The sequence below is a fragment of the Pseudorasbora parva genome, chromosome 10, assembly GCF_024679245.1.
Source record: "Pseudorasbora parva isolate DD20220531a chromosome 10, ASM2467924v1, whole genome shotgun sequence".
NCBI lineage: Eukaryota > Metazoa > Chordata > Actinopteri > Cypriniformes > Gobionidae > Pseudorasbora > Pseudorasbora parva.
This window is the reverse complement of record NC_090181.1, coordinates 1,375,417-1,392,916: the sequence shown is the minus strand read 5'-3', so window position 1 is coordinate 1,392,916 and position 17,500 is coordinate 1,375,417. Positions and strand designations below refer to the sequence as shown.

General features: G+C 38.7%; 2 protein-coding genes across 8 annotated transcripts in view; one reads left to right on the top strand and one right to left on the bottom strand.

Moving 5' to 3' along the window:
• LOC137090871 (formin) overlaps positions 1-9,480 on the bottom strand; it is a 126,771-nt gene extending 117,291 nt beyond the window's left edge. The window contains exons 1-3 of one of the 3 annotated variants that reach the window (XM_067454847.1): positions 9,344-9,480; positions 8,601-8,803; positions 6,217-7,520 (exon numbers count right to left, since the gene is read on the bottom strand). In XM_067454847.1, the coding sequence (XP_067310948.1) occupies positions 6,217-7,399 (1,183 nt within the window). In that variant the 5' untranslated portion in view covers positions 7,400-7,520; positions 8,601-8,803; positions 9,344-9,480. Of the gene's footprint in view, positions 1-6,216; positions 7,521-8,600; positions 8,804-9,114; positions 9,217-9,343 lie in introns of those variants that run through there. The other 2 variants (XM_067454850.1, XM_067454849.1) reach the window with 2 other exon arrangements.
• Positions 9,481-13,489: 4,009 nt separating this feature from the next.
• LOC137090868 (ryanodine receptor 3) overlaps positions 13,490-17,500 on the top strand; it is a 294,990-nt gene continuing 290,979 nt past the window's right edge. For all 5 annotated transcript variants that reach the window (XM_067454843.1, XM_067454842.1, XM_067454840.1 and 2 more), the window contains exon 1: positions 13,490-13,610. In XM_067454843.1, the coding sequence (XP_067310944.1) occupies positions 13,563-13,610 (48 nt within the window). In that variant the 5' untranslated portion in view covers positions 13,490-13,562. The remainder of the gene's footprint in view (positions 13,611-17,500) is intronic.

The following is a 17,500-nucleotide window of genomic DNA, read 5'->3' as shown; positions in this document are numbered from 1 at the left end:
AAGCATAATTCAATTTCGTGGAAAGGTTTTCCTTAATTTAATTAAGTTCATTCAACAGTTTATTATTTTGAGTGTAGAACTTGCACTGAAGGTTTACTTTTCAAATGTGTTTTAGACTCAAAGTCTACAGTGAATGATGCTGAACAGACCCTCTATAAAGCTTTTGAGTAAGAAAACGATCACTCAAACTCAATGATATGGAGTGGGTATGTTATGGATATAGAGGAAATGATGTTTTACACGGTGGAGGTATTTTTAGATGGTTTATTGACTGATGAAATATTATAGTGTATAGGAGAATCCTGAGCTCAACCACTGCTGTTAGACAATCTACATGCTTCACTATATAGTGTGCAGTATGATTAATCATTCAAAGATGGCGAGCTCGATTCAAACATCCACACAATCTCATTCCTAAATGACACACTGACGTCTGCGGTAATGATCAAAGTAGAGTAAATCACCTTTTGAAAGTTATTGTCATTGAATCATTCATTCAAGAGATTCACTGAGATCTCAGAGACTAAGATCTCTTGATTTGTTTTGAAATCAAGAGATTTCAAAACACTGATTCATCCAGTAATGAAACAAGTGAAGTCTTTACGAGTGGTTCACTGAATCATTCACTCAAGTGATTCATTCTAAAAAACTGATTCATCCAGTAATGAAACAAGTGAAGTCTTTACGAGTGGTTCACTGAATCATTCACTCAAGTGATTCATTCTAAAAAACTGATTCATCCAGTAATGAAACAAGTGAAGTATTTTTGAGTGAGTCATTGAATCATTCACTCAAGAGATTTGTTCAGAAAACACTGATTCATCCATTAATGAAACAAGTAGTCTTTATAAATGAGTCATTGAATTATTCACTCAAGAGATTAATTCAAAAACACTGATTCATCCAGTAATGAAACAAGTGAAGTCTTTATGAGTGAGTCATTGAATCATTCATTCAAGAGGTTCACATTTCAAAACACTGATTCATTCAGTAATGAAACAAGTCATGGCTTTAAGAGTGAGTCATTGAATCATTCACTCAAGAGGTTTGTTCAAAAACACTGATTCATCCAGTAATGAAACAATTGAAGTATTTATGAGTGAGTCATTGAATCATTCATTCAAGAGATTCACATTTCAAAACACTGATTCATTCAGTAATAAAACAAGTGACGTCTTTACGAGTGAGTCACTGAATCATTAACTCAAGAAATTAATTCAATCATTGAATCGTTTATAAAAGAGATTCACTCAAAAACACTGATTCATCCAGTAATGAAACAAGTGAAGTCTTTATGAGAGTCATGGAATCATTCACTCAAGAGATTCACTCAAAACACTGATTCATCCAGAAATGAATCAAGTGAAGTCTTTATGAGAGTCATTGAATCATTCACTCAAGAGATTCATTCAATCATTGAATCATTTATATAAGAGATTCACTCAAAAAACTGATTCATCCAGTAATGAAACAAGTGGAGTCTTTATGAGTGAGTCATTGAATCAATCACTCAAGAGATTCACTCAAAAACACTGATTCATCCAGTAATAAAACAAGTGAAGTCTCTATGAGTGAGTCATTCATTCAAACTGATTACGTTATTTTGTTGAGTTCAGAATCTCTGTTTCTCAGCTCGCCCAGTCTGTGAAAGGACTAGAGTTCATCACAGTCATCACATGATCAGTCTCTCTCAGAGATGCTCACTGAAGCGAGGAGACAAACGAACAGAGAGTCACTTGGGAAAGACTTCTTAGTGCCGGACGAATAAAACTGCAAGTCTTTGCGAAAACACACATTGCTAGCACTCATGTGATTGAAAACATGACAGTAAACAAACAGCACTCACATGTTCTGAAGCGTCCGTAACGTCTCTTATAAGCAGAGAGGAAGCATCTATTCTGCCCTGAGCAAAGGAAGTGTGTTCTGTCCCACATCTGATAGCCGATGATCAAATCAAACGAGTGATGTTCAACAAGAGAAAGATCACAGAAAGGCCGGACGCTTAATGGGAATTCTTTAACCGTGAGATGCAGCTCACGCGCTTCCCAAGTAAAAGTGTTTTAATCCTTTTCATCTCATTAACGCTGGGGACTTCTGAGGCGACCCGTGTGGATATTTTAAACCTCCCTCCTGCAGGATGAAATTATTTTCATGGAGGCTTTGATCTTAGTGACTCTCAAACACAGAGAAAATTCAATAGCGGATCTCTGGGAAAGGCCGAGTCACATGACAAAGAAATCAGAATGAACATGAGATCTGTTGGGTTTGGTAAGGAAAGCGTCACTATCCACCTTATTTTTAACACTTCGATAACTTTAAATGTTTCTAGTCCATTCGCTTCTAGTCCGGCATGCAGCTTTACACAGTAAAATGGTATTTGATATAAGGTGACCAGATTTCTGAAACGGAAACCGGGACATTTCCTATTTTGAGTGGTCAAAATATCCCCCAAAAAATCTAATTTCTATTATCTATTAATTAAAAAACGTTGACATTTTTTAATGTTTTTTGTTGTCGTTGTTGTTGTGGGCTCCCTATATTATTAATAACGTTAATAATTATGATTTTAGGTCTCGACTTTAAACATGTTCATGTGCTTGTCCTTCAGACAAGTAAACCGGTCATTCACTTGTTCAGAAAAAAAGTTTGTTTCTTTCTTTTTTGTGTGTGTGTGTGTTGTAAATATGGTTTATTCTGAAGCATTATTCTCACCAGTGTTCAACCAGCTTCGACATATTTAAATCTGCATATCTGTGATATTTTTACCTTTTATAAAAGGCCCTAAGGTCTTCAGAATTACTAAAGTTACAGGCAGGTGAGTGTTTTTTTCGGGGTTGGAGCTAAACTCTGCAAGAGAGTGGCCCTTCTGGATCAACGTTCCCCACCCCTGCATTCAATTAAAATAAGACACTATAGGGCTGTTACCAATCTAATTAAATCATTTACACTGAAAAATTACAACTGCATTAAATAATGTTATGAGATTTGTATTTGTGAATAAACAAAAAAGAAATGTTGGAAAGTATGTTTAAACATGAAATTAAACCACCAGTAGTTGGCGGCAGGTGAGTCTTAATGAGTGAGTCATTGAGTCGATTCGGTCAAACGTTGACTGTCTTAATGAGTGAGTCATTGAGTCGATTCGTTCTAACATTGACCATCTTAATGAGTGAGTCATTGAGTCGACTCGTTCTAACACTGACCATCTTAATGAGTGAGTCATTGAGTCGATTTGTTCTAACGCTGACCATCTTAATGAGTGAGTCATTGAGTTGATTCGTTCTAACACTGACCATCTTAATGAGTGAGTCATTGAGTCGATTTGTTCTAAGGCTGACCATCTTAATGAGTGATTCATTGAGTCGATTTGTTCTAACACTGTCCATCTTAATGAGTGAGTCATTGAGTCGATTTGTTCTAACGCTGACCATCTTAATGAGTGAGTCATTGAGTCGATTCGTTCTAACACTGACCATCTTAATGAGTGAGTCATTGAGTCGATTTGTTCTAACGCTGACCATCTTAATGAGTGAGTCATTGAGTTTATTCGTTCTAACACTGACCATCTTAATGAGTGAGTCATTGAGTCGATTTGTTCTAAGGCTGACCATCTTAATGAGTGATTCATTGAGTCGATTTGTTCTAACACTGTCCATCTTAATGAGTGAGTCATTGAGTCGATTTGTTCTAACACTGTCCATCTTAATGAGTGAGTCATTGAGTCGATTTGTTCTAACACTGACCATCTTAATGAGTGAGTCATTGAGTCGATTCGTTCTAACACTGACCATCTTAATGAGTGAGTCATTGAGTCGATTCGTTCTAACACTGTCCATCTTAATGAGTGAGTCATTGAGTCGATTTGTTCTAACGCTGACCATCTTAATGAGTGAGTCATTGAGTCGATTCGTTCTAACCCTGACCATCTTAATGAGTGAGTCATTGAGTCGATTTGTTGTAAGGCTGACCATCTTAATGAGTGAGTCATTGAGTCGATTTGTTCTAACGCTGACCATCTTAATGAGTGAGTCATTGAGTCGATTCGTTCTAACCCTGACCATCTTAATGAGTGAGTCATTGAGTGGATTTGTTCTAACACTGACCATCTTAATGAGTGAGTCATTGAGTCGATTCGTTCTAACACTGACCATCTTAATGAGTGAGTCATTGAGTCGATTCGTTCTAACGCTGACCATCTTAATGAGTGAGTCATTGAGTCAATTTGTTCTAACGCTGACCATCTTAATGAGTGAGTCATTGAGTCGATTCGTTCTAACACTGACCATCTTAATGAGTGTCATTGAGTCGATTCGTTCTAACACTAACCATCTTAATGAGTGAGTCATTGAGTCGATTCGTTCTAACGCTGACCATCTTAATGAGTGAGTCATTGAGTCGATTTGTTCTAACGCTGACCATCTTAATGAGTGAGTCATTGAGTCGATTTGTTCTAACGCTGACCATCTTAATGAGTGAGTCATTGAGTCGATTCGTTCTAACCCTGACCATCTTAATGAGAGAGTCATTGAGTGGATTTGTTCTAACACTGACCATCTTAATGAGTGAGTCATTGAGTCGATTCGTTCTAACACTGACCATCTTAATGAGTGAGTCATTGAGTCGATTCGTTCTAACCCTGACCATCTTAATGAGTGAGTCATTGAGTGGATTTGTTCTAACACTGACCATCTTAATGAGTGAGTCATTGAGTCGATTCGTTCTAACGCTGACCATCTTAATGAGTGAGTCATTGAGTCGATTCGTTCTAACGCTGACCATCTTAATGAGTGAGTCATTGAGTCAATTTGTTCTAACGCTGACCATCTTAATGAGTGAGTCATTGAGTCGATTCGTTCTAACACTGACCATCTTAATGAGTGAGTCATTGAGTCGATTCGTTCTAACGCTGACCATCTTAATGAGTGAGTCATTGAGTCGATTTGTTCTAACGCTGACTATCTTAATGAGTGAGTCATTGAGTCGATTTGTTCTAACGCTGACCATCTTAATGAGTGAGTCATTGAGTCGATTTGTTCTAACGCTGACCATCTTAATGAGTGAGTCATTGAGTCGATTCGTTCTAACACTGACCATCTTAATGAGTGAGTCATTGAGTCGATTCGTTCTAACGCTGACCATCTTAATGAGTGAGTCATTGAGTCGATTTGTTCTAACACTGACCATCTTAATGAGTGAGTCATTGAGTCGATTTGTTCTAACGCTGACCATCTTAATGAGTGAGTCATTGAGTCGATTTGTTCTAACGCTGACCATCCTAATGAGTGGGTCATTGAGTCGATTCATTCTAACACTGACCATCTTAATGAGTGAGTCATTGAGTTGATTTGTTCTAACGCTGACCATCTTAATGAGTGAGTCATTGAGTTGATTCATTCAAACGATTCATCCAAACGGCTGATTCATTCAAATACTGAATCGTTCAGTAACACACAGGTGCTTCTTAATATCCCTCCTCGTTTCCTCGCTCCTCCGCCCTCGCGTCTTTTCCTCGCGACCTTCCCTCGCATCCTGAAGGGGCGGAGCTAAGGCCTGAGTAAAGGAAGCTAGGAAAGGAAACGAGGATGCACAAATAAGAATTGGGAAGCACCCACACTGTTGCTGTGAGATGCGTTATGGTTCTGCTGTGTTCTATTTTCGCTGCTGAAATAGAACAAAAACAGTCAATATTGCGTCTCAAATGTAAGTGACCCGATGTTAATTAATTGTTTATGGAGCTGTCCTATGAAATCAGTGTCATTTACAGTCATGATGGTGTTCAGGAAAACACACTCTTGCTCGGTTGATGTTGTTTAACTGTATCATGTGTTATAAATATAAAAACGTCACATGTTGAATGTTTAGCTCAGTTTCTCAGTGTCTCATGTGTTGTGATTTCTCCTCGAGAGGTTGTGGAGCGTCAACAGCGCCACCTTCAGTTCATTATATATTATATTATCCACCATCCATCGACACTTACACTAAATTAATGCAGAATCATTCTTGTATTTTGGTGATTCGTTAGTTGTCTTTTGTTAATGACGTTTTAAGCCTCTTGTCTGTCGGGCGAGTAAAATTCTCTTTAAAAAATCCACTTATCCCGGACAAGCATTAATGTCGAGCCCTAATAGCTCAATGAAAAGCCCCATAAAAGCTCAAATAAGTGAGAAATATCAGAGCTCGATGAGTTTTTGCACAGTTTGAAACAGAAGAGATTACCTGAGGTCGTGGCACTCGATGTGCTGGCTCCGTTCAGATTAAAATGATGGCTGAGGTTCAGGTCGAGGCGCGTGGCTGTCCTGCAGTTGCCGTTTTTGTCGATGACTTTGGGCTCGTCTCTCGAGGAGCGTTTATTTCCATCGTCCTCCTCCTCAGGCAGCAACACAATACGATGGTTCATTTGGGGACTGGGAAGCTGAGAGGAAAGAGGAGACATGCTCTGGAGACTGTTATTGGGAGGATAGGACACATTAAAAACCCCGGAGAGAGAGCTCGAAGTGGGGCTTCTGGTCCAGGAGCGAAGGTTGGCGTCAGTGGGGGACGATGGCGCCTTCTTGTGTGTCAAGCGATTGAACTTGTCTTGTTCTAAAGAGTTCTGGTAGATTCGCTCCACATCCAAATGTGAATGAGATCCAGTTTCCTCAATTAACCTCCCAAACTTCTTGTGAGGGTCGATATGTCCACGTTCGTTCTCGTACTCTGAACAGAGCTCTGCAAACTCGGACAGCTCTGTGCAATCCATTTCACATTCGAAAGAACGAGGTTCCTCCATGAAATCCCAGCCATCATGGGCAATTTGGAAGTCTTCGTCCATTGGAAGAAGCGGCTGGCTTGAGACGCTAACATAGGAGCCTGATCCGGGAGTGTCCGAGCCATTCCATGGCTTTCCGGAAGTTGCTCCAACATGCACCTTTTTCTTAATCTTGCTCTGCAAGAAGTCTTCAGTGCTATCCATCTTCTTGGATCCAAGTTTCTTCAGCTTACGAACTCTTGAGGATGCTCTCTTGCGCTCCGGGGACATAGGAAGAGTAATATTACAAATATTTTGTTCCCCATGTCCTTCTATCTGGAGCTTTCCATCCTGGTTTCCCATCTTAATTCTCTCTGCACAATCACTACATAAAGACAGGAGATCCGTCAGGAGTTGATGGCGTTCGACGGCCAGCCAGTGAAGCTGAGCAACCGCTCCTTTTGTCGCCTCGGACTGCAAAACTTCATCCGCTGATTTGTAATAGTGCCGTCTTTGTTTAGTCCTGGTTGGGTCACAAAGAGGCCAGACTTTATTAGGGGAATGGCCAGCTCGTGTGAAACCTCGGGACTTCCTCGTTGGGAAGTACAGACTGATAAAGCACATCTCATGGATGGGTTTGTACAGACGCAGCACAGTGTGTGTGCCTTCCATTACGGGGCCCGTTTTAATTAATCACGCTCCTAAATTAAGTTGGCGGTTGTCTCGCGGGTCTCGTCTCGAGTCGGGGACGGCCCGGGATGGACTGGTGTTCATCATCGGGGCGATCGAAGGCCTGTCAAAATGAAGAAGGCTTTAAATGCAACGTAAAGACACAGCCTGATAAACACAGACATGATGCTTTCACGCGCACAACCACATCAAAATAGAACAAAATAATAATTTGGATTAATTGCAATTCGGCAGCACAGTAAATTCTCTCTGTAATTAATTAGGTTTTATTTAACTCTATAAACTATAATACTGATCTGCCAACATTGTCTCTCTATGATAAATTAAAATAAGCTGATAACATCACTGTTTACTCCAGAACGACTGTACAGCCAAATCTAATTCTGCTGCAGTATTGTCCTGTTTAACACTGAAGCTGCTCTGACACAATCGGCATTGGAGAAGAGCAATATAAATAAAGTTGACTTGACTAGTAATTGTTTTGTGATTATTACAAAGACGAATCTTAATAATTATTATCTTTTTTTCAGTAAGTAATAACCTTCATAATCAAATCTATAATATTTTATGCATCGTAGCTGCCAGATGTGTTTGTAGGCCAGAAAATAACCTGCCAAAAATATCCATGAATGCATATTGATGAAAACTAACAGAGGGTCCATTGATAATGTCATTCAGTATCATTTCTTCCGCTAAAGCCTTTGAACTGTATGCATAATTATTCAAATAAGCAGTTGAATGACTAGAGCATAACCTCATAACAATTACACATTAAAATAAAAGGATCATGCACAAGCCGTCTCTTTAAAATATGTCTATTGAGCCAAAACAAACCCAGTATATTATATCTGTGGATTAGGCGAGCAGTGCATGAATAATCCGCACTATATTGAGCATCATTTATTATGCAGAAAGTTATTTTTGCACTGCTGCATCATTGATGCTTTAAACATTCACTGCATTTCTCTCTCAAAGCCATTTATTCAACAGCACATTTTAAATTGAGCTAAAATATGCTTATGATCGATGCATTTGTGTGATCTGTATTAAGTTATGCGTCTTTTTTTCGCTCAACAAATGACACGCATTATCTCATCCGCATTAAAACATCATTTCAAGCTATATTAGAGTGTTTAAATGTCAATAATCGGATGTAATATTAAGTTAATGATGTTAAACTCACCCATCTGAGGTGCATGACGGTTCTCGCTCTCGGAATAAAGTGCGTTCTGGAGGACAGCGGTCTCACCTTGTGATTGATAGGCCCAGAGACCAATGAGAGGCGGCAGCGTTTGTCTCCTAAACTGTGATTGGTTGGTTTAGGGATGGCCCCGCCCCCATCAGAAGTGTGTCATAAAGCAAAACAGCGGCGCTGCGGACACTCAGCTGCAGAAAAAGACACCGCATTAACTTAAAGGGGACAGAAGACTTATCTATCTATCTATCTATCTATCTATCTATGACTGAGGCGCAGGCGAAATAGGCTATTTGTTTCACGATGTTTTAAAATAGAACATTCATTACACCTAACTGCATAGAATTATATAAAAAAGAACTATATGCATAACAAAATATCCCCAAAGAAATATATACACACCAAAATATCCACACAAGGATAGTAAAACAGTAAAAACCTGAAACCATCTGAATGTAAATGTAGAAATACAAGTTGGAGGGTTATTAGAGAATATAATTACCTCAGAATAACATCAAACTTGATGAAAAACAGATTTAAAGACTCTATCTATGTACATGCTCAATTGTGTCATAAATGTGAGCATTTTTGTCCGTTTATCTGTGTTAATATATGAATGCTCATGTAAAAAGTGAGCGAAAAATAAACGAAGACATTTCTGAGAGGAAAAAAAATGGCGGTTATTTGTATTATTCAAAATAACCGTTATATAGGCTTAGTGAGGCAGTTACCTGAGATGTGATGACGTTAAATATTCCTCATGAGTTTAGCGATGTAAAGTACTTCGGTTTACTATCGTTTACAGAACGTGTTTACATTGAAAACGACGTGTCGCAAAACGGTCATACAAATAAAATTCGCGCCCTTTATTCAAACGCGGACGCGAGGAGCACGCGCGCTTTAAACGGACACAAAAACCTTAGAAATATTCACTATTGTAATAACTTCAGTATAATTATTCGAGTAAGCAAAGAAGTAATGTTTTGTGATTTTTTACACAAGGTACATATTGAGTTATTGAGTATGAAATTCACTTGTGATCGGAATTTTCCTACTTCCCACTTTCTTTAACACGGAAACTTGTATTTATGATAATTCCGACAGCACTTAACGGCAGCATTAATGAGGGAAGAGTTTGTCAAAAACATCTTTACGGTTTAAACCACACACAAAAAATCTGTAGCCTACTAAATCATATTTACCAGTTGTTGTTGTTGTTGTTGTTGTGGTTGTTGTTGTTGTTGTTGTTGTTGTTATGATAAAAAAAAACCATAATATAGCTATATAAACATAAATCAGATTTCATAAGAAGTTTTCATAAAGGAAAATTGCTTACAGTGTTTGATGATCAGTCCTTTATGAGTTTATTGTAGTAACAGTTACTATAGTAACCATGTATATTTAACTGAAATTATAGATATGCAAGAAGCAAAGCTTATAAAGGCCGTTTCAGTTTTATATCTGACTGTCAAAAGAAACAACACATGCATTAATATGAATTCATACCAAAGACTGAAGTTTATCACAACTTTCATGCTATATAAATAATGATATTATTTTTAATGTATTAATAGGTCACTTTAAAAAAGGACTAAAAACATTTATTTTTGGAGAATACATTTTTTGGAGAATCTCCTATTTTGGAGACTTTTAATTATTAAATCTATTAGTATTTTACAATTTTTAAATGATCTTAACTGTAGCACTTTGAGATTTGTTTCACATGTAAAGTGCAATACAAATAAAATGTATTAGTGTTATTATTATTATTTGGAAAGCTTAAAAATTATATTATTTAATGTTTTAGTGATATTATTAACGTGTTTTACAAATATGCTTGTAATGACCCATAAAAAAAGGTAATTTGGAATGAATTTACTTAAAGTGATGGATGTAGTTTTACAGTCACACCACTAGGGCGCAGCAGAAGACTGCAAAGCCAGTTCTGTTCTTGAGCATGACTCCATCGGCTGTGATGTCTAACTTTGACCAAAACAAGAGTAAACATTGTGCTCTATGAATATTGTTGGTTCTGCTGAATTGATTGATGTTCCTCTTTATTGTAAGTGTCTGCTAAATGGATAAATATAAATCCACCCATCCACTGTGGGATGAATGTAAATAATAACTATTTGCCAGGAGACTGCACTGCAAAAAATGCTCTTCTCACTCAGTATTTTTGTCTTGTTTCTAGTCCAAACATCTGAAAATTATTACATTAAGAAACATTTACTAGACAAGCAAAAGTAATTGTCTTGTTTTTGGGAAAACTAACTCAAAATGAAGAGAGTTTTTGCTTAAAATAAGATAAATAATCTGCCAATGGGGTGAGAAAAATAATCTTAATTCAAACAGAAAACAAGATTATTTTTCTCACCCCATTGGCAGATTATTTATCTTATTTTAAGCAAAAACTCTCTTCATTTTGAGTTATTTTTCCCCAAAACAAGACAATAATTTTTACCTCTCTAGTAAATGTTTCTTAATGTAAGAATTTTCAGATGTTTGGACTAGAAACAAGACAAAAATACTGAGTAAGAAGAGCATTTTTTGCAGTGTGCCATGAAGAGACACACACACACACACACACACCGTCAGCGATGAGTAGTTTTGAAGCAGTTCTGCAACTTTGTCCTAAACATTGACATGAAGGGTCACGGGGTCAGACGAGGAAATCAATGCAGTTCCAGAGGTTTTCAATGCTTTTTATTTTAATGATTCATGATTTATGACATGAAATTATTCCTACACACCTGTACTCTGGGCTGTATATTTTGTTTCTGTTGAAATAATTTACTATATGCTGCAATTACAGTGTGTGTGTGTGTGTACTTGTTTACAATGCTTTACAAAAGTATTCAGCCCCCTTGAACTTTGCGACCTTTTGCCACATTTCAGGCTTCAAACATAATGATATGAAACTGTAATTTTTTGTGAAGAATCAACAACAAGTGGGACACAATCATTAAGTGGAACGAAATTTATTGGATATTTCAAACTTTTTTAACAAATTAAAAACGGAAAAATTGGGCGTGCAAAATTATTCGTCCCCCTTAAGTTAACCCTTTGTAGCGCCACCTCTTGCTGCGATCACAGCTGTAGGTCTCTTGCCGTTTGTCTCTATCAGTTTTGCTTATCGAGAGACTGAAATGTTTGCCCATTCCTCCTGCAGAACAGCTGGAGCTCAGTGAGGTTGGATGGAGAGCGTTTGTGAACAGCAGTTTTCAGTTCTTTCCACAGATTCTCGATTGGATTCAGGTCTGGACTTTGACTTGGCCATTCTAACACCTGGATATGGTTATTTTTGAGCCATTCCATTGTAGATTGTGCTTTATGTTTTGGATCATTGTCTTGTTGGAAGACAAATCTCCGTCCCAGTCTCAGGTCTTTTGCAGACTCCATCAGGTTTTCTTCCAGAATGGTCCTGTATTTGGCTCCATCCATCTTCCCATCAATGTTAACCATCTTCCCTGTCCCTGCTGAAGAAAAGCAGCCCCACACCATGATGCTGCCGCCACCATGTCTGACAGTGGGGATGGTGTGTGTTCAGGGTGATGAGCTGTGTTGCTTTTACGCCAAACATAACGTTTTGCATTGTTGCTAAAAAGTTCAATTTTGGTTTCATCTGACCAGAGCACCTTCTTCCACATGTTTGGTGTGTCTCCCAGGGGGCTTGTGGCAAACTTAAAACGACACTTTTTATGGATATCTTTAAGAAATGTCTTTCTTCTTGCCACTCTTCCAGAAAGCCCAGATTTGTGCATTATCCGACTGATTGTTGTCCTATGGACAGAGTCTCCCACCTCAGCTGTAGATCTCTGCAGTTCCTCCAGAGGGATCATGGGCCTCTTGGCTGATCTCTGATCAGTCTTCTCCTTGTATGAGCTGAAGGTTTAGAGGGACGGCCAGGTCTTGGTAGATTTGCAGTGGTCTGATACTCCTTCCATTTCAATATTATCGCTTGCACAGTGCTCCTCGGGATGTTTAAAGCTTGGGAAATCTTTTTGTATCCAAATCCGGCTTTAAACTTCTCCACAACAGTATCTCGGACCTGCCTGGTGTGTTCCTTGTTCTTCATGATGCTCTTTGCGCTTTAAACGGACCTCTGAGACGATCACAGTGCAGGTGCATTTATACGGAGACTTGATCACACACAGGTGGATTCTGTTTATCATCATTAGTCATTTAGGTCAACATTGGATCATTCAGAGATCCTCACTGAACTTCTGGAGAGAGTTTGCGGCACTGAAAGTAAAGGGGCTGAATAATTTTACACGCCCAATTTTTCAGTTTTTGATTTGTTAAAAAAGTTTGAAATATCCAATAAATTTTGTTCCACTTCATGATTGTGTCCCAATTGTTGTTGATTCTTCACAAAAAAATGACAGTTTCATATCATTATGTTTGAAGCCTGAAATGTGGCAAAAGGTCGAAAAGTTCAAGGGGGCCGAATACTTTCGCAAGGAACTGTATATTACATTGTGGGGGGACAATGACAAATGTCCCCATAATGTAATATAAAACATACGTTTTATCCATCCAGATACACAAGATTAAGTCGAAATAAATAAATAAATTCAGTCAGTCAGCAGTTTTACTTTTCAATTATATTCATATTTACTGCAGAACAAATGAGTGCACATGAAAAGGGGAAATATTTTCATATTCGTAATAAGACACATTAATATATGAACAAAGCAATATAAACACATTGGTTTACGCATAGAACAAAATCACGGTATTAAAGTCAAAACATTTCTTTGAACAAACTCTCATAAAGCACCCAGAATACTTATATTCACCTGTGTATTAATATTAATATGCGCCAGGCGTGACGTCAGAGCCGAAACCCCAATGCGGTTCCGCTGGCAGCGCGCTCACACACACACACACACACACACACGCGTGCGCGCGCGTCTCTATGGCTGCTGTGGACTGACGGAGCTCATCATGGCTGAAGGCGGAGACGCGGAGGATGAGATCCAGTTCCTGCGCACGGTGAGGCTCTGCTTTCTGTCAGGGTTTATCTGATTTATGTATAAAATAATCATCCGCGCGAATCTCGGTAAAACGCGTCACGACGCACCGCGCGCCGCCAGATGATCGCTCCGTTATAATGCGGTGGCGTTCGGTCAGAGATGCGCTCGGTTACCGCGCCGGGTTTTGTCATCCAGTCTCTCCAGAATTGATGGGGTTTGACGGGTTTTCTTCAGCTTGGCACATTAACCTCAATCACACTCGAATTAACGGGTTATTATCGGAGCTGATCAGTGCCATTAGTTAAGATAAGTTTCATTTCATTCAGAAAGCTCGTGTGTAGTAGTAGAAAATCATCTCTGTACGTGTTTACATATCATGTGTGTGCTTACGTGTGTATATGTACTGTGTGTGTGTGTGTGTGTGTGTGTATCCATTATATTATAAGTGTGTGAGAAGAAATGTGAGGTAATGTATCTTATTTAATTGGCTTCTAATGAATCAATCAGTTCAATCAATTTCTCGTCTAACATTAAATGACTTCTCTAATCAAACTCTCTCTCTGTGTGTGTGTGTGTGTGTGTATATATATGTGTGTGTGTGTGTGTGTGTGTACATATGAGTGTATGTGTGTGTGTGTGTGTGTGTGTGTGTGTGTGTGTGTGTGTACATATGAGTGTATATGAGTATGATTGTGTGTGTGTGTGTGTGTGTGATTATACACCGATCCGGCATAACACTGATGATCTCTTCATCACGGCTCCTGTTAGTGGGTGGGGTATATTAGGCAGCAAGTGAACATTTAGTCCTCAGAGTTGATGTGTGTGAAGCAGGAGAAATGGGCAAGCGTAAGGATTTGAGCGAGTTTGGCCAGATTGTGACGGCTAGACGACTGGGTCAGAGCATCTCCAAAACTGCAGCTCTTGTGGGCTGTTCCCGGTCTGCAGTGGTCAGTATCTATCAAAAGTGCTCCAAGGAAGGACCAGTGGAGAACCGGCCACAGGGTCATGGGCGGCCAAGGCTCATTGATGACCGTGGGGAGCGAAGGCTGGCCCGTGGGGTCCGATCAAACAGACGAGCTACTGGAGCTCAAACTGCTCCAGAAGTTAATGCTGGTTCTTTTTGTAATTCGCTTTGGATAAAAGCGTCTGCTAAATGATTAAATGTAAATGTAAATGTGGAATCCAATTGAGTCTCTGTGGGATGAGCTGAACAAACAAGTCCGATCCATGGATCCCCCACCTTGGAACTTACAGGACTTAAAGGATCTGCTGCTAACAACTTAGTGCCAGATACCACAGCACACCTTCAGGGGTCTAGAGGCGTCCATGCCTTGACAGGTCAGAGGGACCAACACAATTTTAGGTGGTCATAATGTTATGCCTGATTGGTGTATTATATACAGTATATTCCTGTATACACGATTGTTGTAAGTCTGCTGATCGACACTAGCGTGCTTCCTTTCCCTTGATTATTTCCCAGGAGATTGTCCTCAGTTATTAGTTTGATTACTGCTTATTCTCTATGATTTAATTAGGACTAGAATGCTTCTCACCTTCAGAAGTGACCATGTGCAAAGTGTCGGAGGGGACGAATGTCCATAATAATCATTTATTATGCAAATAATATGATAAAATGACATGTAAATGTCTTTTAATAATCTATTAAAGTGAGTCACTCCATAAAATGTATTGTTTTTGCTCCTAAGCATTTGCCATCAGCCATAGTTCCTGAGTATGTGCATATTTCTGCATACAGTTCGTTTCCTGAAAAAGGTGCTTCCGTGCAGCAAATGTCCCATTAATAATAATAATAATTCATTACATTTATATTGTGCTTTTCTAGACACCCAAAGCGCTTATTAAAACAGGGATCACAGTTTGGGGGACACTCGTTGTAGTGTTTACATGACTCAATACTATTCAGAATATTGTCAAATATATTGATGTGCATGTAAACTCTTAGAAGAAATTGTTCTATCTAAGACATTTCTGCTTATGTAGGACCTTTTTTGGAATAAACCATTCTTTAAAACTGAGTCTAGAACCCTGGAGTTCTATATAGAACAGATTTTTTTGACATTCCTCGAATAACATTAATAGAATGTTCATTTAACGTTATTTGGTATTTAGTGTTTTCATAACGTTAGCACAAAAACCTTATTCATTTATGGAACATTTTCCCCTGAACATTTTATTTGGATGTTTTAACGTTTTTTTTAAATGCTGGTACTTGAGCAACGTTTCCGTAATGTTTGAAGAACGACGAAACGGAATGATCAGAGAACATTCTAAAGTAACGTTTCCGTAATGTTTGAAGAACGACGAAACGGAACGATCAGAGAACATTCTAAAGTAACGTTTCCGTAATGTTTGAAGAACGACGAAACGGAACGATCAGAGAACATTCTAAAGTAACGTTTCCGTAATGTTTGAAGAACGACGAAACGGAACGATCAGAGAACATTCTAAAGTAACGTTTCCGTAATGTTTCAAGAACGACGAAACGGAACGATCAGAGAACATTCTGAAGTAACGTTCCCGTAATGTTTGCAGAACGACGAAACGGAACGATCAGAGAACATTCTAAAGTAACGTTCCCGTAACGTTTGCAGAACGACGAAACGGAACGATCAGAGAACATTCTAAAGTAACGTTCCCGTAATGTTTGAAGAACGATGAAACGGAACGATCAGAGAACATTCTAAAGTAACGTTTCCGTAACGTTTGCAGAACGACGAAACGGAACGATCAGAGAACATTCTAAAATAACGTTCACGTAATGTTTGAAGAACGACGAAACGGAACGATCAGAGAACATTCTAAAATAACGTTCACGTAATGTTTGAAGAACGACAAAACGGAACGATCAGAGAACATTCTAAAGTAACGTTTCCGTAATGTTTGAAGAACGACGAAACGGAACGATCAGAGAACATTCTAAAGTAACGTTTCCGTAACGTTTGCAGAACGACGAAACGGAACGATCAGAGAACATTCTAAAATAACGTTCACGTAATGTTTGAAGAACGACGAAACGGAACGATCAGAGAACATTCTAAAATAACGTTCACGTAATGTTTGAAGAACGACGAAACGGAACGATCAGAGAACATTCTAAAGTAACGTTCCCGTAATGTTTGAAGAACGATGAAACGGAACGATCAGAGAACATTCTAAAGTAACGTTTCCGTAACGTTTGCAGAACGACGAAACGGAACGATCAGAGAACATTCTAAAATAACGTTCACGAAATGTTTGAAGAACGACGAAACGGAACGATCAGAGAACATTCTAAAATAACGTTCACGTAATGTTTGAAGAACGACGAAACGGAACGATCAGAGAACATTCTAAAGTAACGTTTCCGTAATGTTTGAAGAGTGACGAAACGGAACGATCAGAGAACATTCTAAAATAACGTTCACGTAATGTTTGAAGAACGACGAAACGGAACGATCAGAGAACATTCTAAAGTAACGTTCCCGTAATGTTTGAAGAACGACGAAACGGAACGATCAGAGAACATTCTAAAGTAACGTTTCCGTAATGTTTGAAGAACGACGAAACGGAACGATCAGAGAACATTCTAAAGTAGCGTTTCCGTAATGTTTGAAGAACGACGAAACGGAACGATCAGAGAACATTCTAAAGTAACGTTTCCGTAATGTTAGAAGAACGACGAAACGGAACGATCAGAGAACATTCTAAAGTAACGTTCCCGTAACGTTTGCAGAACGACGAAACGGAACGATCAGAGAACATTCTAAAGTAACGTTTCCGTAATGTTAGAAGAACGACGAAACGGAACGATCAGAGAACATTCTAAAGTAACGTTCCCGTAACGTTTGCAGAACGACGAAACGGAACGATCAGAGAACATTCTAAAGTAACGTTCCCGTAATGTTTGAA